The sequence below is a fragment of the Lipotes vexillifer genome, unplaced genomic scaffold (genome assembly GCF_000442215.2).
Source record: "Lipotes vexillifer unplaced genomic scaffold, Lipotes_vexillifer_v1.1 scaffold690, whole genome shotgun sequence".
In the NCBI taxonomy this organism is placed as follows: Eukaryota; Metazoa; Chordata; class Mammalia; order Artiodactyla; family Lipotidae; genus Lipotes; species Lipotes vexillifer.
This window is the reverse complement of record NW_006798376.1, coordinates 1,457,789-1,482,552: the sequence shown is the minus strand read 5'-3', so window position 1 is coordinate 1,482,552 and position 24,764 is coordinate 1,457,789. Positions and strand designations below refer to the sequence as shown.

The 24,764-nt window shown below is 38.5% G+C and overlaps 1 protein-coding gene across 2 annotated transcripts in view; it reads left to right on the top strand.

The window, feature by feature from the left end:
- Window positions 1-24,764, top strand: part of PRKG1 (protein kinase cGMP-dependent 1) — a 1,229,308-nt gene that overhangs the window by 775,200 nt on the left and 429,344 nt on the right. For both annotated transcript variants that reach the window (XM_007470289.1, XM_007470290.1), the window contains exon 4: window positions 15,288-15,393. In XM_007470289.1, coding sequence (XP_007470351.1) covers window positions 15,288-15,393 — 106 coding nt within the window. The remainder of the gene's footprint in view (window positions 1-15,287; window positions 15,394-24,764) is intronic.

Sequence of the window (24,764 nt, the reverse complement as noted above, 5' to 3'; positions counted from 1 at the left end):
AGTTGTTTGATGTGTTTTTCCTCCACGCTGGTTGGGGCTGACCTTTGACAGGCTTCTGACTTTGCTGTCTCCACAGCAATCATTGACTTGGCTGCCGCGCAGCGTCTCTTAGTTGAGGCCTAATAAAGTTGAAATGCACGTTTTGCGTGCAGGATGGCGTCCTTCAACTCTTCTTTCTCTCCCTGCCTGGTAATGCCATTGTGTCTGATGTGGAGATGAATAGCTTTCTTGGCAATTACCCCGGAATGCGTTTCCCCTGTGGTACTTCGGTGCAGCCTCTGTGTGTGGCGCTCCCATCGTATATTCAGCATCAGCTGCTGTGTGCGCTCGCGTTTTTAAACTGTAAGCATAGGTTGGTCGTCTTTTTCCAAGTTAAAAAAGTAAAAGGAAAACGGAACAACTTATAACTGTCAGGAAGAATGAATGGTTTTATCATGGGACATTTCTAGAGAAATTGGAATGTTTCTTTACAGTCAGTACCAGTTCTATTTTACATGTGGCATAAGTCCTGAAATGATTGTTGCTTTGCTGATTATTGGAGCAGCCTGATTGAACTGTGACTGTACCCCAGAGCTTGTAATTGTTTATGGGGGAGGGGATGTCTGCCTTATCTACTTCAAGTAAGCTACCCTTATAACACATGCTTAATTCTGGCGTTTATCTGGAAATACAATTAGAGTATTGAACTTCCTTCCCTGATGAAATAAAGAACAATTTCCTAAGTCTCGATCTGACTGTATAGTTTCATTAGGATCAATTAGGCTGCCATTAATTTAGCTTTAAAAATGGTCACAGCTTTTGGAATAAAAAATTACCTTTTTGGGACTTCCCTGGTGCCCCAGTGGTTAGGAATCCACCTGCCAGTGCAGGGGACACGGGTTTGATCCCTGGACCGGGAAGATCCCACGTGCCTGGGGCAACCAAGCCTGCTCACCACAACTACTGAAGCCTGCACACCTAGAGCCTGTGCTCTGCCACAAGAGAAGCCACCGCAGTGAGAAGCCCATGTGCAGCAACTAGACTAAGCCTGCACGCAGCAGCAAAGACACGATGCAGCCAAAAATAAATAAAATTTAAAAAATTATAAAAAGTAATAATTTTGTTTTTGCCTCTCATCTTCCTCTTTATCATTGAAAGGACAGGTATGTTACTGATGGAAAAAGGCTCACCTGTAACAGGAGAGTAATTAGTGTGAAAACCATGACTAATTAAAAAACGTTCTCCTCATTTTTAGAATCCAGGTTGCTCACTGGGGTTGTTATTCTTTCTTTTTAAGCCATAAAATTGTAATTTGATTATTTTTATATAAAGAACATTTGGAATCATGTCAAGTCCTCATCAGAAATAGCTCCTTTATTTCTTCTTGGTATTTTTCATTAATGCCCTAAAAAAAATGAACTATGACGCTAGGTGAGTGGTAAACCAGTGCATGAAATGAGAGGGGGAAAAACAGTGGTATTGAGTATAAACTCCAGTCTTTAGTTCTCAGTTTATCCTTTGCATACGCATCTCTTCACTTCTACCCTGATACGGTTTTTTTCCTCTTTATTACTGTTTCCTGATTGGAAAACAATTGCATAAAAACATTGACCAGGGATGCTGAAAGAGCCAGCAAAGACAAAATCAAAAGGATAAAATTTACATCCTAAAACGTATTTCTGGCTGCCTAGTTAAATGCAGCTTGTAACAGATCAATGTCTATCTATCGTATTATTGATTTACAATGAAGATTTCAAATTTGTTAGTAGATTTATTTGGCAATACTAGGCAGAAACAAGATACAAGGAACAATAAAGATTGAGGCTAGTTATGTTGATTATCTCCCAACTCCACATTTTAGATTGAGTTGTACTCCAGCCAAGGCCACTGTCAACCATGCTCAATGTCTGATACATGTTTGTATTTGAACAGACATAATACACTCATGCCATGTTTAAATGCATAAAGCCAAGTTGATGAGGACATCGTATGGTTAAGAAAGCACACACCGGCTACTGTTTTTAGTGACTGGGAGACATCTCAAGCAGCCAATATAGATAAATAGACCAATAGTTAGCCTAAGATGGTAACTGATTTATCTTCACGTAGTAATGTATCTGTGGTTACACCGTTGTAGCATCTGGGTTAAGGAACTTAATAAGCTGTACTGTCTCCACTTCTCGTGATTGACTACATACTTAAAGCAGGTGGTATTAGTTATACTAAAGAATATAGATTTGAAATCCCCAGAAGTCTGTAACTGAGGATATTGTCAGGATGTATGGGGTAATTTTTAGAAATCTGGAGTTTGAGAATGGAGTGAATGGTATCAGTGAAGTCAGAGAAGGTGGAAAGTTTGTTGATGTTTCATTAATTTTGGCTAAGATCTGCTGAAGTTATGCCTGGGTTCTATAAAATATGGCAGCACAGCAATCTAAGGGGGTGGATTTGTTGTCTCTGATCTCAGTGGTGAGCGGTAGAGATGCCTTGCATGTGTTTTAGGAGTTTATGGCTTTGAGCTAAATAAGGAGTGTCTGTTTTGTGGATGGAGCCAAATGAAAGGAAAAGAGAAATAAGATTAAAAAAAATTTTTAAGTTGTAAAGTTTTGCTAACTTCATTACCGTCAGGAATTTGACCAGTCCTCCCTTTCTTTATTTCGACAAACTGTTATCCTCCTGGTCTCACCGTAAGCTCTTCTTTCTCAGGGAAATCTTTCCTCACCCCTAGGAGTTGATTAGATGCTCCTGATAGATGCTCCCTACAGACCCTGTGAACCTACCAGGTGAGCCTAGCACTTACCACCCCATATTGATACTGCTTGCTTAACTGTTCTCTCCTCCATTGAACCATTGCAAGCTCCTAGAAGATAGCAAACAATACACATATATTTCCTATCATATCTACAGTGCATGGCAGTTAGTATTTCCTAAACACTTTTTTGTGGAACAGATAACTTACCACATTCAAGCTTCACTTATGACTTCAGTGTTTTCCTTTTTTTCTTTATGTATCAGTGCTTTGTAATGATTCAGCTGTGTCTTGAGATCTTTTACCACTCAAACTTTCGAGAATTAGATCAAGACAACTAGACTGCTTAAGATTTCTAGAAATGTGTCAGTTATTATTAGGCAATGTATCCTTGAAAAAAAAATCTACTTTCTATAAAGGTCATGCAGTCCAAATTTACAATTTGGAAAATGTAAATCTTAAATGAGTACCATATTGATCTGAATGTTTTTGGTCATTATGGTTACAATTGTGATAAGTGAATTGAGAATGCCTTTGAAGGAGTTTTGGGAAATGTACTCTGTAGCTATCGGCATTTGGCTGGATATATTTTTATAAAATCACTTAATCTCTCTGTACCTTTTTTGTTTTTTATTCTTCCTATTGATATAATGGAATTATTATAACTTGTTTTATCTAAGTATCATTTCAAAAAATTAGAATTATATATGTGAAAACACTCTGAAAACTATAAAATCCTATTCAAATGACTTAAAGATTCCAGAGCTTAACCTCTTTTCTATATTATGCAGTGATTATGCCAGAATTAGCAATTTGTAAGGCATGCAGGACTCCTTCTGGGGCTTCAGAGACCAGACTTGGTCTTGCTTGAGCAAAAATGTAACTTGATTGATCACATACTCAGAAAGGGGGAAAGGAGGATGAAGAATGGGTAGGGGTGGGACCCTGGGATTGAATTCCTCAGCATGGCGGTTCTCCAAGGAAGAGACGCTGCCAGGGCAGGCACAGCAACATGCCCACGCAGGCTGAGTTTAGAAGTAACCCTGCTACGTCTATTCCCATCTGTCTTCACCTCCTCTTAGCAAATATACATCCTTCAGTGGTGTGAGCAAATGACAGGCTGTGCTTGGTCTGCCATTATTTGCCGAAGGAGTTGGCACAGCTATTCTGACCAAAGGCAAATCATTAGGTGGCTAGTTTGCACTCTATCACCTTGATGCCTTCACAGTTGGTGCTGTTGTGTGAAAACGATGTTTGGTGCAAGGAAAGTGGATATATTTAATATATTTAAGCAGAGAATCCTCTTTTCTAGAAGTCCAGATTTTTCTCCAGAAGAAACCAGCGACTCTGTAAAATATAGAAGATACTGCTTTTTTCATCTGTAAAAATAAGAACTGTCAGTTTCTATATTGCATCATAGCACAACCAACCTCTGCATTCAGTTCAGTTAAAGCTCATTTTTCTTATTGTTGTTGAATGATCAGTTGTCATTGCAACACTGCATCTTCCAGACGAGTAAAATCACAAGAAGGAAAATGGCATTCTCTTTATATGCCAAAAGTAGACAATTTTGAAAATATAAAACAGCTGAGCTCACTTGACTTTCTTGATGTCCTCTACGTCATCTGCCAGTGGAGGACATGGTTAGAGTACTCCCTTTCCTTAGGATTTTTCTCCCCAGAATTCTGCCAAATGTAGAGAATTATATATAACTTACTACAGAAGAGATGGGCCAAAAATGGACGTTTCTATTTCAAAGCCTACTAGTGCCTAGAAAATAAATGTGAAGTCGTATTGCAGCTGTTTCTCTTAACCAGCTGGGTCGTATACTTACGGGACCGAGACAGAAGCATTGGTTTTCATATTTCTGTGAGGACTTGAAAAGGATCATAAATTATGATGGCTGAGTCTAGCCTTAAGGTAGCAATGAACTAAGGTGGAGAGGTATACAACGAAAATGGAAACTTCTAAAGCACATCAACAGGGAGCTCTTCAGGGAAGATACAACAGGAGGTTAATGGACATCTAATCTTAATGCTTCATTTTCTTCCCCTTGAGAAATGAGATTAATTAGGCATACATCAAATATATGGCTTCTGGCATAGAGACGTGGTGTTTGCAGAAAGAAACAGTATGCTATAAGAACTGACTAGGAAAAAGGAAACCCCTCCTTTGGGAGACAAAATTTTAATAACATTTCCAAGCTGAAGTCATGTAATTCAACTTGCAAGGAAAAGTTATTAGTGTGACTTTGTAAAGATGTCTGCTTGAATTTCAGCAAATAGGTAAGCATATGTTTTCAGCATCTTGGTGCAGTGTTTTGGGATGCAGCTCATCCAACTGACAAGAGGACTTACAGATGTAATACCCATTTCCTTAATGAGATTCGAGACTTAAAATTTGTTATGAACAGATGTGCTATGACATTTACCAGCCATGTACTGATATTTTTTGTTTTTTTTTTTGTTTTTTTTTTTTTAACTGGATACTGTGGCTGTATCTGGCAGCCCTAGCCAGAAACATGCAGCTGTAGGGGGGAGAAAAAGAGCAAAGAAGAGGGATAACTGCCCTGTTCCTGATACCTACGGCAAGGGCTCCAGGGGAGAAGAGAGATTTAATATTAAATCAAGCCCCAAACTTTATTAGCTGGGACTGGACACTTTTAATTCATGAATTGGGACCATGTACTGATATTTTTTGAATTAGGCACACTGTTTAAAATATGCCAAACTGCAGGAAATTGTCACCATAATAGGGCTGCTAGCTAAAGCACCTCAGTAACTTGCCAGAGATTGAAGCTTATGATGGAGGTCCAAAATGTGCCATGTTTGGAGCCTCACTGATGTGATAGAGAGCCTCTACGTACTGAAGAACTCATTGAAAATGAGTATCATTGAGGTGGACTGGCCACCCAGCCTCTGTTTCCTTTCTAAAGGATCACAAACCATCTGTTGAAGAATATTCTAGAATTTTTCAAAGATTTGATTTCAACTAAATTATATGAGGCCTGTTTATAATAGAATTAAGGAATACCTAAATGTGCCAGGCAGGTATATATGTGAGTTATTCACTTAACAAACATCTATTGGTCGTTTTCTACATGCCAGTAACTGGAGACACACTGCACTGGGGATAAAAAGATGAACAAGACCCACTTCTTGCCCTCAAAGAGCTCTATGCTGCTGTAAGCCAGCTTCTTATCTTTGTTATCATATTAAGATACTGAGTCATTATCTTAATTTTCCTCTTAACCTTTAAGCCTTCCTAAACCTGTATGCAATTCACCAAGTAATGTTCTGTTTTATTATTCTGAGGTAGTGAACCAACTTCATGACTACTGTAAACTTTTGGGTTGGTTGGTTGGTTGGTTGGGTATTTTTTTTAACTCAGAATTCATTGCCATTAGCCCGCAGGTTAATGTGTGTTTTCTATGTGTTTATAAGATGGAAACATCATTAAAGGACATCCTTGAGTGAAGAAGATTTGAGATGCCAGGTATCAGGCTGAATATTTACGATGAGTAAAATTTCATTCGTATCTGAGAAGAATTTCATGAGGCATATACTTTATTATCTCGGTTTCCTAAAATAGACTGATGAAAGCTTAAATTACTTGCCCAAGGCCACACAGCTCCTGTGTGGTTACAGGGAAGATACACAGGCCAGATTACTGGCTTTCATACTGTAGCATGCTGTCTCATGCCTTTATGTCTTTTGTATTCCTGAGCCTTTCAATTTGTGCATAAAGCATTGACTGAGACGCCATTTCCTTAACATTAACAAATGATATCACCTTTTTTCTAGACATTTGACTCTCTCGCATAGGCCTGTAACGAAGCCATCATCCTGTGTACAATGCCCCTTACAGGAGTATGTTGCCTCAAAATAACTATCATTATGTATTCATTCATGTAGATCTATGACTTACTTTTCTCTGCATTGATCTCTTACCTAGTATAAAATCTTGTGGTTCAGTTACTCCTTTGAGGTGATCCAATTCAATTTTCCATCTGATATAGGAAGTCTTTCTCCACTATTTTATTAGGTGGTCTACTGGAGCATTTCCTGTGATGGGAAGTTTCTTAGGACAAGATTTAGCCATTGCTGCATTCCTTTTGTCATTACATGAGTCTTAATCACCAATCCTGTCAGTTCTAATTACTGGCTTAGTTCTGTCCTTGACAAGTAGGAAGGAATTACCTCTTAATCCACCAGAAACATTATGGAGTGGATTGATTCAAATTTTGCTTGAGGTGGTATAATTAAGACTAATTAGCATAAGGTGGAATAATAAAGAAGTGAATATATAAATAAACAGGAAAAGTAAGGAAAGTTAGCTTTCAACAGCAAGGAGGTACTTGAGAACAAGGTATGTATCTTATTTATCTTTGTATCACCAGTGCCTAATATAGTTCTGGGCAGTAGTAAGTTCTCAAATGTCTGAAGAATGTTTGTAATAAATGTCTCCCAACTTTTGATTTCAGGCTAGCCCTTAATGCTACTATAAACAGCTTCATTGTATTGACTTAAAGTCTAACAAAGCCGTCAAATCTTTTAGGACAGTTACTGAGTTTTTGCTTTCTCTCATCCAGAGTGAATATCCTCAGTTTCTTCTTTTTCGCAGATTGTTTCCTCTTGTAACCTAGTCACTTATTTACCCTAAAACATTTGTTGAATCCTATGAGTACTCACAGTGGACCATGTATGGTACTGATATGATTCAGGTACATGAATAACTACGAAGCAAGTCAGAGTGATAAACCACAAAGGAGGCAAAATCAGAAGGTTGTAGGAAAAAAAATAGAGAAATTTTAGCTGGGGTGAACTGGAAAGCCTTCATGGAGAGAGTGGCCTTTAAACTGGGTCTTTTTTTTTTTTTTTTTTTTTTTTTTTTTTTTAACAGGAACCAGGAGCACAGTCTTTACCCCCTAAACAGCATTACTTTGTAAGTCACTTGCAGTTGAAGAAAAAGAATTTCCACACTTAAATACAATCATTAAAAAAAGAAAGGGCCAGCGGCCATGGCTCACGGGCCCAGCCGCTCCGCGGCATGTGGGATCCTCCCGAACCGGGGCACGAAACCAAGTCCCCTGCATCGGCAGGCGGACTCCCAACCACTGCGCCACCAGGGAAGCCCCTGACTTTTAAAGATGACTTTTTGACACCACTGGGACTCCTCCTGCATTAAAACTGGAGCCTGTAGAATGAAGCACAGTGCTTCTTGAGCTTTTTCACTGAAGGCCACTAAAGACAGAAGGGAGCTCCTGGTAACTCTGGAGGTTAGGGACAGGGATGTGCTAGGCGTGCCATGGTGCTGAGAGCCAGGAGAGGGAGAGGTGGGGTAGAAGATGGTCATGAGGAGCCTGCCTCAGGTACAGAATACTTTTGAAGGCTCCCATTGCTTTTAAACCTTAGGTAAAACTTGCAGCCCAAGCTTCTGTTTTAATTTCAAGAAATCTTCACCACCTCCGTTATGGAAGTCAAATTCCTATTCCTTTTGCTCCTGTGATATTCAGTGATGATGAGTAGGGTGGTGAAGTGGGTCAGAAAAAGAGGGTGAGGAAAGCAGATATCCTTAGCCCAGTTTCAGAAGCATGCAAGAGTAAAAAGAACCAGGCTTTGGAGTCAGAATGAAACTGAGTCTTAGAATTATTATATGTGTGACCTGGGCAGCAACTTAGCTTCTCTGAGACTGAGTTTTCATATTTATAGGAAGGGGTCAAGAATATCTTGTAGGATTATTATGGGATAAATAGTTATAACAGTCATAAAGTTCTTATGTTGTATAGTAAATGTTGAATAATGGTACCAAAATAATGCTCGTTATTATTTGTGTACTTGTACAAAAATAAATTACCACCTATTTGTCCCTTTCAGTATTTTTAACATTTGAGAGTGAATTTAAATTTTAAAATCATCATGTTAATGTTTTAATATCTTCAGAAAGCTAGCACTTGGTCTTACCAGTTACATTGTTCAAGGTATGAAGTTGAGCAGAATTTAAAGAAACTATCACTCCTTTTGGCTTCCTTAAAGGGCAGCCCACTGTACCAACTCCTTTCAAATACATGCACATCATGACAATACTGATAAGTGATTTTTCTACTGTTAAGCTTATAATAATGATTATTATCTGCAATGTCCATCTTTATTTTATCTTTATTTTTTTTATTTTTGGCTGCGTTGGGTCTCTGTTGCTTCACATGGGCTTTCTCTAGTTGCGGCGAGCGGGCTTCTCATTGCGGTGGCTTCTCTTGTTGTGGAGCATGGGCTCTAGGTGTGTGGGCTCAGTAGTTGTGGTACATGAGCTTAGTTGCTCCGCGGCATGTGGGATCTTCCCGGACCAGGGATCGAACCCGTGTTCCCTGCATTGGCAGGCAGATTCTTAACCACTGCTCCACCAGCGAAGTCCTGCAATGTCCACCTTGACAATCTACCATCTTCATAGAATACATATCATTAAAGAGAGAACTTTTCTAGGCAAGAAAGTTTAAAATATAACCCCCATACTAACAGTGACGCAGTCTGCACAGTGGAGATATCGATGCTCTCCGGATGCACTGTAAACAGCAAATGGCCTTTTCTAATTATGAAGCATTTGTCTCAACATTCCAGCAGTTGGAATTTGGCTTTAGGCAAACATATGCCTTAATAATGTAATAAGAAATTGTGGGCTTCATGGACCCCCTAAAGGTCTTTTGTAAGCTGATTCTGTAGCACTGAGTTATCACAGATGATTCAAGCTTCAAGAAAATGGGGGGTGAGGTGGGGTGTAAAAATAAAGTTTCTGGAGTTCCTGGAGCATATAGTAAAGTACCTTACGGTATGAGCTGGAGCTCTTTTCATGTTGAAGGTGAAGTAGGAGAGCAAGCTAATGACACCTGTCTTGTTCTTCCACCCACATAAGCCCTCCAAAGCTTCTAGCTCATTCACACACAGTTTAGATCAGCAGAAGCTTTGAGATGAGACCTACCTACTCTCTGAGAATGTTCCCTGGAAAACAGGGGCCGACTTGGGGAAGAATAGGTCACTCTGGAATCCTTGTCAGAAAACTCAGTGTTTTGCTGCTAGGGCAAGACACTTGGAAAAGCTCAAATTGAAAGCTCATCCTTTTCTAATAGAGATTATGAAGGTCTAGAGTAATTTTTCCAATGAAGTACAAGAATAGAGATTTTATTTGGACGGAATGTTTGACATACACACAAAATGCAATTTAGAAAACACCTGATGAGCTCTACTTTGTGCCATCCCAGGCACAAGAGAAGCGTGCAAAGAAATTATATGAATATTGATATGCGGGGCTCAGTGTTAACCCTTTATTTGCTGAGCTGAGGAAATCGTTGGAAGTCCTGGACAGAGGGCTGGGAATAGTCAGGGAACTTAGGGAAGTGGCTGTTTGTTAATAAGTAAACCATACTTATTTAGTAATTTGTATGTCCCTATGGATGCAGACCAGCTAAAGTATTACCTCTTCACTTACCACTCTTCCTGTCTTCTTCTCTGAGGTAATCCTTTCTCCAGGATGCTTAGAGCAGGGGCTCTTAATCTTAAGGGTGCCATGGACCTATTTGTCACTCTGAAGCATATGGACTCATCTAAGAATGTTTATAAAAGCATAAAATAAAATACACAGGATTACAAAGAACCATTTATATTGAGATACAATGATAAAACATTTAATAATTGTGATAAAAATAACACATTAAACATGAGATCTAGAGCTCTAGTAACTACCATAAGTTCAAAATAATGATGAATGTAAATTATATTTAAGATATCTGCAGCAAATGTAGGATGATATAAAAATAGCCATGGTTTCTATTGCTGGCAAACCACTTACTGTGGTTTGTTGCCTATACGTATAGAAGAAATGCTAAATTTCAGTAACAGGGTAGTAAAAATAAAGATGTTGTCCCACCTCACATTCACAAATCCTTTGTGTTTCATCCACAGACTGCTTGGGGCTCCATGGACCCCAGGTGTCCCCATTCAAATTCCTGTAACAAATACCATAGACTGGTTGGCTTAAACAACGAACATTTATTTCTCAGAGTTTTGGAGGCTTGAGGTTCAGCATCAGGGTGCCAGTATGGTGGAGTTTTTGGTGAGGGCCCTCTTCCTGATTATGTCCTCAAATGGCCTTTTCTAGGTGTGTGCATGGTGGGAAGGAGGAGGGAGAATAAGAAGTGTGTATTGGTCTTCATCTCTTTTCTGGCACAGAGATCCTAAAATCCTTGGAATTTCCTAAGTGAGGAAAGCAACTGACCAGAGGTTAGATTTGGCATGGACGATAGTTTGTCGGCCTCTGTACTGGATTGCTAGTTTCTTGAGGGCAAGAATCATCACCTTGTTTTCTGTCCCTTATATATAGCAACAGTGTCAACTAGATTGGCGTAAAATAAATATGGGCAGAATACTTACTTGAGTCTATAAGTGCTCTATACCTACACATGCTTTCTCGGTATTCTTCCAAAATTCAAATTGGGCAGCAGATGAATTCCCTAGTAGGAGAGTTTAAGCCAAACCCAGATTTGTGGTTTCATAGTCTAGCACAATTTTATGGCTCATTCTCCTATAATCTTGGTGTCCCCTAAATGAAGGTCAACTTTTGCCTACAGTGAAGGTATTCTTAATGTACTCATACACTTAGAGATCCCAGAGTAATGGTAACTTGTATCTTTTCCACAGAGTTCAATCTGGCCTTGACCTGAAAAAATGATAAATGTTTGCAATAGCGAATTTTAGATACATACTTGAACAAAAAGGAAAATCCCTTCCCAACCCTTTTTCTGCTTTACACTCTTCAGACTTATGTGTTCAACAACAGTAATCATTGTGAAAATCACAGGAATTTTATTTGTGAAGTGCTTATCCCCTACAGAGATTAATATACCACTTAATATCAAAGGTAAATGGATTTTTTGAATGTTCTCTAAGTTATGGAAGCAACAGACATATACTCCAGCAGGCTGTTTAAGAAGCAAGATGTTAATCACAGCTCCAGTATAACCATACTTCTGACAACATTACAAGGTGATTATTAGTCATGCTTGCCCACCTGTAAAATGCTGACTTGACTAATATGCATATTGGCAGCATATAAAAAAGGTGTTGGCAACTTGCCCAAGGTTATGGACAAACTTGACGTTTCATTAAGCCATATTGATTATCATGCAAAATATCTGGAACACAGTTTTACTCAGACATTCCATTTACATGGGCTATTGAAATCAGAAGATAAAACAAAAATACTGAATTCTGTGAACTTAATTTCAGAGATCGTTTTTCTACACATGAATTATGATATCTAATAAATTCAGTTTAGACACTTTAATGTAACCTTAGAGTCTGACTAGGCATATATATTTTCTGCAGGTGAACTTCATGTACACAAATTACATTAATTAACAATTATACCCAGTGTTTATCAAATAAAAAGCAAGTTTCTTGAGTTGGGGGAAGTTAGAGGAAACAAGACAGGGACTTTTCTCAGAGGGAATGTAGTACAAACTTATTTGAGGTAACATAGACATAGAGATAATTGACCGTGTTGGTAACGTGCAAAATGCCGGTAAATGACACAGAAAAAGCTATAGTTGTAAGACAGAAAGGTTGTTTATCAGGAGAGACAAGGGACGGAGCCTGGCCTTGAAGTGTGAACTCAGACTAATAGTGCTGCAAGTAACTTAGAACACACACACACACACACACACACACACACACACACACACACACACACACACACACACACACACACCCTCTGCCAAGCCTCTGCTGTTACTCCCATTGCTGTCTAATTCACTAAGACCCTCCTCACTTCACTCCTGAATTACTGTGGCCTCTGCCTGGCACTCCTTACTCCTTGTCTGAACCTGTGCGCACAGTGTATCAGAACAATTTTCCTCACGCTGAGCTTTTATCATATTAACTACTGTGCCCTATGGTTTGTACAAAAAGTGTTATTTTGATGGCGCCAGTGTTGGTCTGTGTTCGGCTTGACTCCAGTGTTTCTGAATCCAGTGTGTCCCTCCTAGATTAGTCTTTCTCAGCTATCACTATGATATCTTTCAATATACAAGATTGTATTAGAAGCTTTTATATACTGTTACCAGGAGTATGCACTGTGATGTCTTTCTGCGGGGCAAAGCCTTAAAATGTATATATGCTTTATTTCACCTTGACATTATGCTTTTAATCATGCCTTTGTGCATTTAAAAAATATGTATAATACAACTATTGCTGCTATTTTTAAAATAAAATTTGTTGGCATATCCTAATTGGTCCTTTAGAAGGAGGAGTGTCTATACTGGAAACACCTGGGACCATTAAAAATGATGAATATAGAAAATACTTTTTTTTTTTCTAGTAAGCATTTAATTTTTTTTTTGATATCCCTGTGGTATATCCTTTAAAATTGTGGTTCTTTGTTTTGTTTTGTCTTTTTAAGATCGCTAGTAGCTTTCTGTTGTTCATCAAATTAATCCTTGCTTCCTATGCCTTGCCTGGCTTCCAGGGCCCCGCATCAACCTACTCTCAAATTGTGTAGCAACGTTATAGAAATCTCAACCATTGCAGTCTGTTTTATCCCTGACTGGACTCTCACAGCCCAAACTCACTTCCAGCTGTGCTCTTGTTTATGTATTTTCCCCACTTGACTACCCTTTGTGTCTCTCTCCTCGTTCAACTCCTATCATTTTTTAAAAATAAATTTATTTATTTTATTTGTTTTTCCTGCGTTGGGTCTTCATTGCGGCTTTCTCTAGTTGCAGCGAGCGGGGGCTACTCTTCGTTGCGGTGCACGGGCTTCTCATTGTGGTGGCTTCTCTTGTTGCGGAGCATGGGCTCTAGGCGCGCAGGCTTCAGTAGTTGTGGCATGTGGGATCAGTAGTTGTGGCTCGCAGGCTCTAGAGCACAGGCTCAGTAGTTGTGGCGTACAGACTTAGTTTCTACGCGGCATGTGGGATCTTCCCGCACCAGGGATTGAACCTGTGTCCCCTGCATTGGCAGGCGGATTCTTAACCACTGCACCACCAGGGAAGCCCCGTATCATTTTTTAAGGGTCTACTTCTTATGAATCTTGTCCTGATTTTCTCAGTCCTTCGTGGCTGTATCATCCAGTTCTATGGTTTGTCTCAAGTAAACAGGTGTTCTGGAAAGGAGCCTGGGTTCAACAGAGGAACTAGAATGTGACTGGAGAATACCTGTGAGATGAGCATTGTTTTCTGCTGAAGGTTGATTTTTGAAGGCCATTTGGAACGGAGCCATGCACACACCAGTCCTTGCTTTGTTCTTTTTCTACTTAACTGACAATCTTTGTTCTCCAGTAAACAGCTGGCCAAGGGAGAAGTCATGTTTTCTTTTTCAGCTTCAAACAATTTTGCAAGGAAAAATTAGGTAAAGTTCAAAGATAAAGGTTTGCTCTAGAGTGCAATAGTCCTTTTATCATCTTTTTCATCTGTTCCTCTGTGGATTACTTCTAGCATCCTCCTGCAAGGTGCATACATGGCCTGATTACTCGAGCATTTTCTCCTCTCCCTTATGCCCAAATCTTGATCTGTTGCATTCACTGGGCTTAGTCTGAGAACTGAAGAAGAGAGAACTGCATTCGTCCGTTTTTGTTTTTGGATCACTAAACTATACCTCAGCCCCATTCACTGGTCCTGCTCAAACCCCTGCACAGCCCTTCTCTACCCCATACTCCATGGGTACTAAGTATGAATTGTCTTTTTTAGTTCATGTGCTAACTTAAAATATTTCTATTATGAAAATTTGCAAACATACAAATAGCATAGTAAAACATGCTTCTTGAATACCCATCACACAGATTCAATTAACAACATTTTTAGTGTACTCTTTTAAAACCTAAGGTTATCTTAATATTTTGTTCTCTTATGCTATAACATCTGTCTTTCTAAAACTTGTCTTTTAGTCTTGTGCTTAATAGATCGAATAGTGATCTCTTCTGTGATATTCAGTTTCAATACTTAATTATTCATTGTCAAAGACAGTGGTATGTGAAAAAACTAAAATTCAACAAGCATAGCTAATATATTGATAACTTCATATGGTAACTTTGGGCACAGGTTACAATTTAATTGTAATTATTATTTCTATTCTGTTAAGTTAACCCCAAACCTGAAAACTAAATTTTCACCTATATTTTTAAAAATTAAAATATGATCTATCATGTGAGTCATTAACCCCATTCTGGTTACTTACCAGGGAGTGTTATTTCTTGTGAACCTCTCTTATTCTTCATCCTATTTTCTTTGTATATAGTCTTGAAATTACTAAATACTTTCAATGTGTTCTTAGACCGTCTCATCCCTTAAGGACATAAGAGCAACAGGAATCTTCCTTATAGACATTAATACTAGTATTGAAAATTATGAACTACATTTTGTCTGTAAGAATACTTGCCTTCTTAACTAAATAGGATAGCATTATGATATTAGCTTTAAACCAAGGTTAATCATTTTTATTCCACTGAATAACTCATTGCTTTTGCACATTATAATTCACTGTTGAAATTCTTTAATTTTTTTTTCCTTTTTCTGCAGCTCTTGTAAATGTGAAACTCTGGGCCATTGATCGACAATGTTTTCAAACAATAATGATGAGGACAGGACTCATCAAGCATACCGAGTATATGGAATTTTTAAAAAGGTAGGATGCTTTTTTTTTCTCCTGAGTGTTTTATTGTCTTTTCAATCTTCCTCTGAAATGCAGCCCGCGGAACACTTTTTGCCTTTATCTCAGTCTTATTAGCCTACAAATTTGTGGAAGTACAAGACTTTGGACTGGCTTCTTTCTTTTTCTGCTGCCAAATTTCATGATAGGTGGTCAAGTCAGAACTTCAGAGTTTCATCCAACATCCTCTCATAGAGGAGAGCGGCATAGAGGAGAGAAGCAAGTGAGCATTTGCAGGAACAATGACAACAAAAAGGATATTGAGTCCATCTCTAACTGTTGATCAATTAATATATTTACCTCTTCTAAAGCAACCCACAGTATAAGACTGAATCACCTCTGTGTGAGGTTCTATATTAAAGATCAGATGACTAAGATGAAAAGTTCCAAGAAATTTATTATCCTTTAATCCTGAATTTAATTTCCCAAATTAAATTCATTTTATGTTGAAATTCTGAGGTATCAAAAGCTTTTCTTTTCCTGATATTATATATTATCATAACTCAGTACACCATAGGAATTGGAATAAAACGCCAGCTTTCGTTTCTTAGGAATATACTGATAGTCACTGAAATTCATTTGTCTCTCTGCTTATTTTATTTTAAAGAGTATATATTATCATTAAAAAGAATATTGACAACTTTGACTTTTTTTGAAAAATAGTTATTTTGTATAATTTTTCTTTTGAAGCAGAACCATCACTAAATAGTGATGTACAGAGTATGTGAGCTAAATGGGAGTGCAACACCAATTAAGATTTCATTTTTGAGAGCTAGAATGTTAAACTGGCCTTTTTATTTTTTACTTTTGGTGAAGAAATGGTTTAAATGGAGTCAAAAAATCATATTGTGTCAGTGATAGAAAAATCTTGGATATCTATTGAATTTTCTTAAATGCAATTTTACTGTTCCTTACTTGGGTATTTCTTTTGGTTAACTTATTGTTTCTGATTACATTTTTTATTTCCACATAATTTTTTCTTTATTCCTGGTAAAAGGACAATAAAATTCAAATATGACATCAGGTGAGACCATATTAAAAAAAATTACTCTATTGGCAAGGTGTTGGTGTTTTTACTAAAGGTGATTGAATGAAACAGAAGTGGAAATGTGAATTTCTTCTGTTTGAAGATTAGTATAGTTTGCGAGGAAATTAAATTATTCAGGTGCCATCTGTGTATGTTATATATGTATATATGTGTTGATATGTGTGCTGATACATAGATGTGTGTATGTGAATGGAGACAGAAAGAGACAAGAGTGAATGTTCATTTTTAAGCCTTTATTAAAGTACAAGTTATTGATTTCTTATGATGCAGCCCTGACAGAGAAAGATCCTAATTGGTAATCAGTGAAATGCTTGTCTGTGGGACAGAGTTAACTATTTGTCTCACATACCTAAGAGCTGGGTATTTATGATGCTGTTTTCAGCTTCCATAAGTTAGTATTCATAAGGAAATGGAATGAGTGCCAATGCTGTCTTTCATGGCTCCAACAAAAACTCTTTTTTAGAGTCACAATTTTAAGAAATTGTAGATGTCTGTGTGTGTGTGTGTGTGTGTGTAATTGACCCTGGATATACTTTTATTTTTGTATTCTCAGAGATGCCCAAATTTGTCATCTATTTTGACAATTCAAACCTGAAACAATAAAAGTTGGTTCTCTTAGACTGCGTAAACATTTCTTGTTGGTCAGCTTAGAGCAAGTGGAGTTTAACTGATTTACTAAAAGAGACAGGCACTGACTTTGATGTCACTCTTCATCTGGCCACTCTGTAAAACATCAAGTCTCCACATCATTTGTGTATGTAGTAGTGGGCTGGGAGTCCAGAAAGGTGACAGATGACCACTGTTGCCTGGGGCCAGCTTTAATCTTCCTAAATTATGACTGTGACCAACTGGTTCTCTTTCTACAATGCTTCAGTGGCTCATAGTTCTTGTTGAATTAGTTACAGCATCATTAGCTGGGTATTCAAGGTCCTCCCACAGCCAATGGCCGCCTGCTTTTTCAGCCAGATTTCTTCTTGCCCCAGGCAAACCAAATGATTCCATGTGCCCAAGCAGACCTTGTGCTTTTATATAGCACACTGCCTCTGTTGCCTTTTCCCCCATTGTCAATGTTTGTCTCTCTCTTCTTTTTATATTCAACTAAAAGCTGCCCTTTCCACAGATACTGATGGTTCTACTGGGAAGCAATCTCTTTCTTCTCTGGAGCTTCATTTCTACCATGTGTGTTATTTTCTACTTTATTATAATCTCACTGCTAAACTTATCTCTACTTTTAAACTACAGACTTTTCAGGACTAGAGCTACTTCTTAAGCATCTTGGTATTCTTTGGCACACAGCTTACCACTTTGTAGGCAGGCAATTTACAGGACAGTAAGTGTGGGATGAGTACGTAATTTGCAGGGCCCACTGGAAAATAAAATTCAGGGCTCCTTTTGTAAAAATGGTGAAAAATTTCAAGACACTGGTGGCATAGTATGAAACCAAGTATAGGGATCTTCTAATCTTGGGCCCTGTGCTATTATACTTGTGAAACTAAGAGTGAGTAATCATTCCTCCTTCACTTTCCCAGGTTAATACTTGCTGCCATTTATTTTGCAAGGCTGTTGGGATGATATAATATTCCCCAAGGAAATGTAGATCTTGTCAAAAACTAAGATGACCAAAATTAAACTTTTCTACTGTAACTTCAGAATTTTTTATTTCCCTGTTTATTGTTGATTTTAAAATTCTGCTTACCACTCTTACATTATGTAAAAGCTTTTAAAGTTTATATAGTTAAGTCAGCCAACTTTTTACTTTATGGTTTCATGTTTAGAAAGACTTACTTTATCATAAAAACATAGACTTAACACTTAAATCCTTTGTAGCAGCCTGTGTGTGTGTGCACGTGCGCTTGTGTGTATGCACATGGCGGGGTGTTTTTCTCTAATATGCTTGCTAAAAACTTTCATCTGAATTTTTCTACTATAGATACATATACTTTATAGTTTGTTAAGGATTTAAGCAATGTGACACAATCAGAAAAATTAAAACTCTAGCAGATGGTATTAGAAATCATCAGAATTCTTCGCAGTGAGGGTCTCTATGGTACATTGGAATGCCTTCCTAATGGAGGACTTTCAAGGGCAGGGACAGGCTGAAAGAGGAGTGATTCTGTATCACTGCTCATCTCCCCATACCACACTTCACTTTTCTAAATAAGCAGTAAATTTGGAGGGTGAGAAAAGGAGGGGACACATCAGACATGTAAATGCACAGACAAAATGCAAGGATTTTTCTTATCAAAGTCGGTTTTTTTCATTCCAGTGTGTTTACTCATTTTGTAACCACCAGTCATGTGGTCTGGCCTCTTTGCTATTAAACGCCACATCAAACTGTTATTCTGGTCTTTAATCCTATTTAGTTGTTTCTCTTTTGTGCTTGAATTTCACATTCCCTGATGTAAACACAGATGTTCCATGCAAGCATAGAGGTGATAGATACTTTTGTACATAAAGATTTATATATATATATATATATATATATATATATATATATATATATATTCAAGGGGCAGTGCTGCTAAGCAAGGTACGATTGCTATAGGTCCAGTAGCGATTTTGTGAGATGCATTTTCTATCTTCTTTGGCTACTGAAAAATGCTGTTGTTTTGCAGATGGATTCTGAAAAATAACTGCTAGAGTTAACTGCCAGAGTTAATTTGTGTTGCTTCTTTTCTGAGCATATTCTCTGTGCTACTGTTGGCACAGACATCTATACCCGGAGGAGCATTAGAATGCAGCTGTGTGACCACTGGGATATGCTTGAAGGAACTGGGTGTTCTGTTGGCCCCAAACTATGATGCTGCTGACCCTCTATTTATCTTAATGCCTCCCTGACAAACCAGAGACACAGCAGGGACTGTTTGGAATTTAAGCTACTAAATCAAGCCTGTCGACCCACAAAAAACCTTTTCTTGATCCACTAAGGAATCTTTTGGTAAGGCAGATATGCTCGCATCATCATTCTGCATAAAACCTTTCCATGACTACTCACTCCTAAGATAAAGTATATCTTTGGCACTGTCGTCAAAGCCCTGCTTCCTCTGGCTACTGCTGACCTCCCTAGGTCCATCTCACTCTCCATCTCCTTCCTTGTCTTCTCATTCCCTCTTTGCTCTAGTCCCATGGTGAGCCTTCATTTCCTTATATGCTGTGTTCCCTCCCACTGGAGATCCTCCTAAGAGACTCCTCTCCCTTTGAATGGATGCATTTTCTAGGGTGATCTATGGTGTAGCACCCTGGAAATGGTGTACCATTATGGCAGAAAAAAGAATCTGATCTCAAACAATTACAGATTTCTGATTTACCTTCCTTAGGTTGAAAGAGAAATTAATAGTATTAGCCACCAAGTTTCATGTTGTATTTTCAATAAATAGAATTTTAAAGTTTAGGGATTTTGAAGTTCTTTACCTACTTGATTCTCAGCTGACTCTCCAACCATTAAGGTTGTTTTCAGGGTTTTTTTGTTTGTTTTTGTTTGTTTTGTTTGTTTTTTTTGTTTTTTTGCGGTACGCGGGCCTCTCACTGTTGTGGCCTCTCCCATTGCGGAGCACAGGCTCTGGACGTGCAGGCCCAGTGGCCATGGCTCACGGGCCCAGCCGCTCTGTGGCACGTGGGATCTTCCCGGACCGGGGCACGAACCCGTGCCCCCTGCATCACAGGCAGACTCTCAACCACTGCGCCACCAGGGAAGCCCAGTTTTCAGTTTTAAAACTACCAGTCATGTGGTTTGGCCCTCTTTGGGCAGAAGAGTGGATCTTCTCCAGGGATCTCTGATCAGATCCCTGGAAGCTAATTTATAACAAAGCCCAAAGCTAATGGCTCCCTATGAGGGCCGTAGCAGCATGCACATACAAGGTGTCCAGATGAGGAGTGGGCCTTTGGCAAATTATAGAACTACTCTGTTGATTAATCCTTCTGCCCCAGTTTTCTCGTTGAGAGCCCTGGTATATACATTTTGATGCTGTGTAAAGGTTCCTTATTCCGTATGTCCATTCCTAGGGAGTAAGCCCAAATCTAGTTTGTTATTCTCTAAAACAAAAACTTATTCTCTAAAACAATAATACTTGTATATACATCTAACATATAATTAATGTTACTTACATATGCATATTAGAAAAGTGATTCTTTTAAAAAAAAAAGCAATATGACTTTGTTCTAGAAACTTCATGCTATCCTTTGGATATCAGAATGACCTTCACTATGTGGATAATTTCATTTGGGGTTGACTCTATGACTTCAGTCTATATCCCAGACCAACCTTTCTGAAATATGTCTTTAATTGCTGTACATTTCTCTCATCTGGTAGTTCTGACCACACCTGTCACTAGCAGCGGCCTAGCCTACATAATGATGCATCTTCATGTCTGGTCTGATACATCAGTAATGATTAAATTTTAGTTTTAGAAAAATCTAAGACAAGATATAGTTTCATCTCTGTGCACATTTTATAGGTGAAGGAATTGAGTCTCAGAGGCCAAAATAAGCTCACATTCAGTTAGAAACAGAACTTAGAACTCAGGCTTCTGAATTCCCAGTCTGAGTATTCTACCATACCTGGACTCAAGTTCACAGTTCATTCACAGCTTCTAATGAAGCTTCTCACTATAGTAAACTTAACGTGAGCATGGGTTAGTGGTATTCTCTTTTTGCCTCTCCACGAAGGTAACATACTTATATTATTAGTTTGATATTATATAGACTTTTTTCTGTACTCTGTTTTTACTTTCGGCCTGGGGTAATGAAATTTATAAATGCCTTGCAAGTTTTTCCTTCTCTGATCCAGTTTAAAACCCCCCAAATTTCATTTTCTTATAACTCAATCCAACAGGTCACCTTGTTTCTCAGATTTTTTATTGTTTATCATATTTATAAAAACATAGGGAGAGATTTAGAGTTCTTTGAGTAGAATACAAACTTGTAAGGGATATGAGAGGTTGCTCATTTCACTAATGAGAGAGCAGAGGCCTAGGTTGGTTGTGGGAGTTGCCCAAAGTCACATGGACAATTGGTAGTACAGTTAACCCTTGAACAATGTGGAGGTTAGAGGCACCAACCCCCATGCACTCAAAAATCTGAGTATAACTTATAGTCAGCCCTCTGTATCCATGGTTCCTCCATATCTGCCATTCCACATTCTCAGATTCAACCAACCGTGGATCATGAGGCACTCCAGTGTTTACTGTGGAAAACATTTTCATGAAAGTGGACCCATGCACCCCAACTCCCCTGCTGTTCAAGGGTCAACTATATACTGATCCAGCTCTCTGCCCTCAGGTAAAGCTGAAATTCAACTGTCTTTTGTTCAAAACCTCCAGCGTATAACTCAATACGATCTTGACTAAACACATGTTCCAGTGTTTCACAGTTCCTCTAGGATATGTTTCAATACTCCTGCTAAGATTGCTATATTGTCCATAGGAAGAGAAAGTAACTGCTTACAGCTGCCCTTGTAATATCAGTTTTGAATGACAGGTGTGGGGTGGGGTCTGGAAATTTACATTTTTAACAAGTTCTCAGGTGATGCTCATGCTTTTGGTCTGGGACCACTCTTGGGAATCACTGATCTAGGATATAAGATGAAGGTAGAAAATATATTTCAAATATTTTAAATGTTTGTATGACTTGTTATGAAAAGAGTATTTGTTTAAATTTTGGATTCAGCATCTTGTAGGTATGTAATCTTAGGCAAGTTTCTTTAAACAGACTCTCAGTTTCTACAACCAAAAATAGGGTACCCTCCCACAATGAAGGATTATGATTAGGAATAAACAAAATACGATAATATGAGCAAACAGTTACTGAGTGTGTGCTAAGCAATGTTCAAAACACTTTAGATGTATTATTTAATCCTCAAGAAAAATCTTTAAAGTACTAACATTTACATTTTACAGATGAGAAAACTGAGGCCAAAGAGTTAAATAAAGTTCCACTGACTTTGTCCTTGGTGTATCCGGGTTTCCCATTTACTGTATTTTTTTCTCTGATATTGCCCTTTCCCCAAACCTCAGTAATTTTTTCCTTCCTCCCACCCCTGAGGATATGTTCTTAGAAATAAATGCTCTGTAATAGCGTAAGAGCTGTCACTTTAAATGGTGATGAATAAAAGTGATGATGTCTTAGAATTGCTTAGGCTCAGTGATGTTTGGAAATCCACCACCTGTAAGTCAGCAGGCACCATTATTACTAAAATGGATATTAAATGACCAAGAACTAAGGGTCAGTGTCTTTTGGCATCAGAGGAAAGTGTGTGTGACTTGAAGCTCCTTTCTACCCTCCTGCCTGGAGCTCTTCAAGCACAGATGGTGGTCTTTAGGCAGGACCTGTCCTTGCTTAGTTAAGCTGAGTTCTGTGAATTTCTTTAAGGAATTGCACTATTTGGACGTTTATTGATGGAGTATCTTTGGTACACTTTAGTCTGAAGAAATCATGTGCTACTTTTTTTAATAAATTTATTTATTTATTTATTTATTTATTTATTTATTTATGGCTGTATTGGGTCTTTGTTTCTGTGCGAGGGCTTTCTCTAGTTGCGACGAGCAGGGGCCACTCTTCATCGCGGTGCGCGGCCTCTCTTGTTGCAGAGCACAGGCTCCAGACGCGCAGACTCAGTAGTTGTGGCTCACGGGCCTAGTTGCTCCGCGGCATGTGGGATCTTCCCAGACCAGGGCTCAAACCCGTGTCCCCTGCATTGGCAGGCAGATTCTCAACCACTGCACCACCAGGGAAGCCCCCATGATGCTACTTTTTGGGCACAAATTATGTAAGGGACAAGAACAGTCTAATCAACTTGTTGAGATCGCATTTGTGGAAAAGCAAAATCACGATCCCACCTTCCCTAGATTTTACAGGGAGAGATGGCAAAAGAAGGTGCATATGAAAATAGTTTTAGGGATTTTGGACCTTTTCAAAAAATTTTCAAAGGATAAGTGACAGACCTTTCAAGCTCTTAAGCTTTGAGCTTTAATAGAGCTTTTCTAGAAGATTGTGAAACCTGCATTAGAGTTAAGCTCTGCAAAGCTGGCATAGTTTTAATTTGATGGCAAATAATGTGACGAATAAAGAGGTACTTTCTCACACCATTTTCAAGTTGACCTGCTTACAGCCCATTTCATGGTAGCAGATCCATTCTCATTAAAGGTGACACAGGAGCAGATAAATGTAAAAGTGGCCATTAATTTCATGTTGTCATCTAGCATTTGCACAAGTGTCTCCATATTGATCCTTTTTAAAAAGAAAATGTAATCTGATATTTGCATAATGATATAGTGATTAAAATTATTCATCTACAATGTTTACATATAGGCATACTCACCTCCACATGTGTGAATTCCTTCTAATTCTTGCAAATAATAAGACATCTGATTTATGGTATTTGTGGCTAAAATTGTGCAACAAGGCCCCAACTAAGGGACTTAATACATTGATTCATTATGCTGCTCGTCCTGAGTCTAAGCTTGAAAGGATGTGTCCCTCTGGGGATTGTACGCTGACTTTCCTCCATCATGTTCCTAGGATAGTTTCTCAACACTCTGGGGTTTAAAAAAACTAAAGCAGTGTGATAAAGCAGTTTAATATTCCTCCATTTTATTGCTGTAGTTTTGATCCTTATAAATCATCTCTGTAGTGAGGCTTCTTTATTTTTTATTGAGGAAGATTTACAATACTATATTAGAGGCTTATTTCATTTCTGTCTTTCATACTGAGCCTACTTACTGTCCTATCTTTTTAAAATGTTTTGTATGCCAGTGATTGGTGCATCTGGGAGGGAGTTGTTTTCCATCAGGAGAACTATTCTGTGATGAACAAGTTCAGAAGGAATCCATGGGCTTTTAGGGAAACTAAGAACGGGGAGCTCCTTGGATCCCGGCAACCTAGATTTCTCTACTAGATGTGGAAATCTCCTTCCCCACAGCTGGAGAGAAATCTGAGAATCTGGAGTGTGGATGAGGAAACTCTGTTGAGGGACAAAGTAAACATCCGGGTGATTTAGACAAAGTATGTGTCTCAGCTTGTACGTTTTATGTGTCCTGGGAAGAGGAGAGTACATCAGTTTGTTTAGAAAAAGCCTGAATAAGGAGAAATATGACTCATAGTTTCTGTTGCTAGAGTGTGTGTGTGTGTGTGTGTGTGTGTGTGTGTGTGTGTGTGTGTGGTTTTTTTTTTTTGGCTTGGAATAAAGTTAGTCATAATTTATTTACCAATATGACTTTACCAAGGTGACCTCTTAAGCTTAGAATCTGGCTGTTAAGCAGAAAGGGTATCTCCAAATCATACAGTCCTGCTTTTCTGCTTTGCC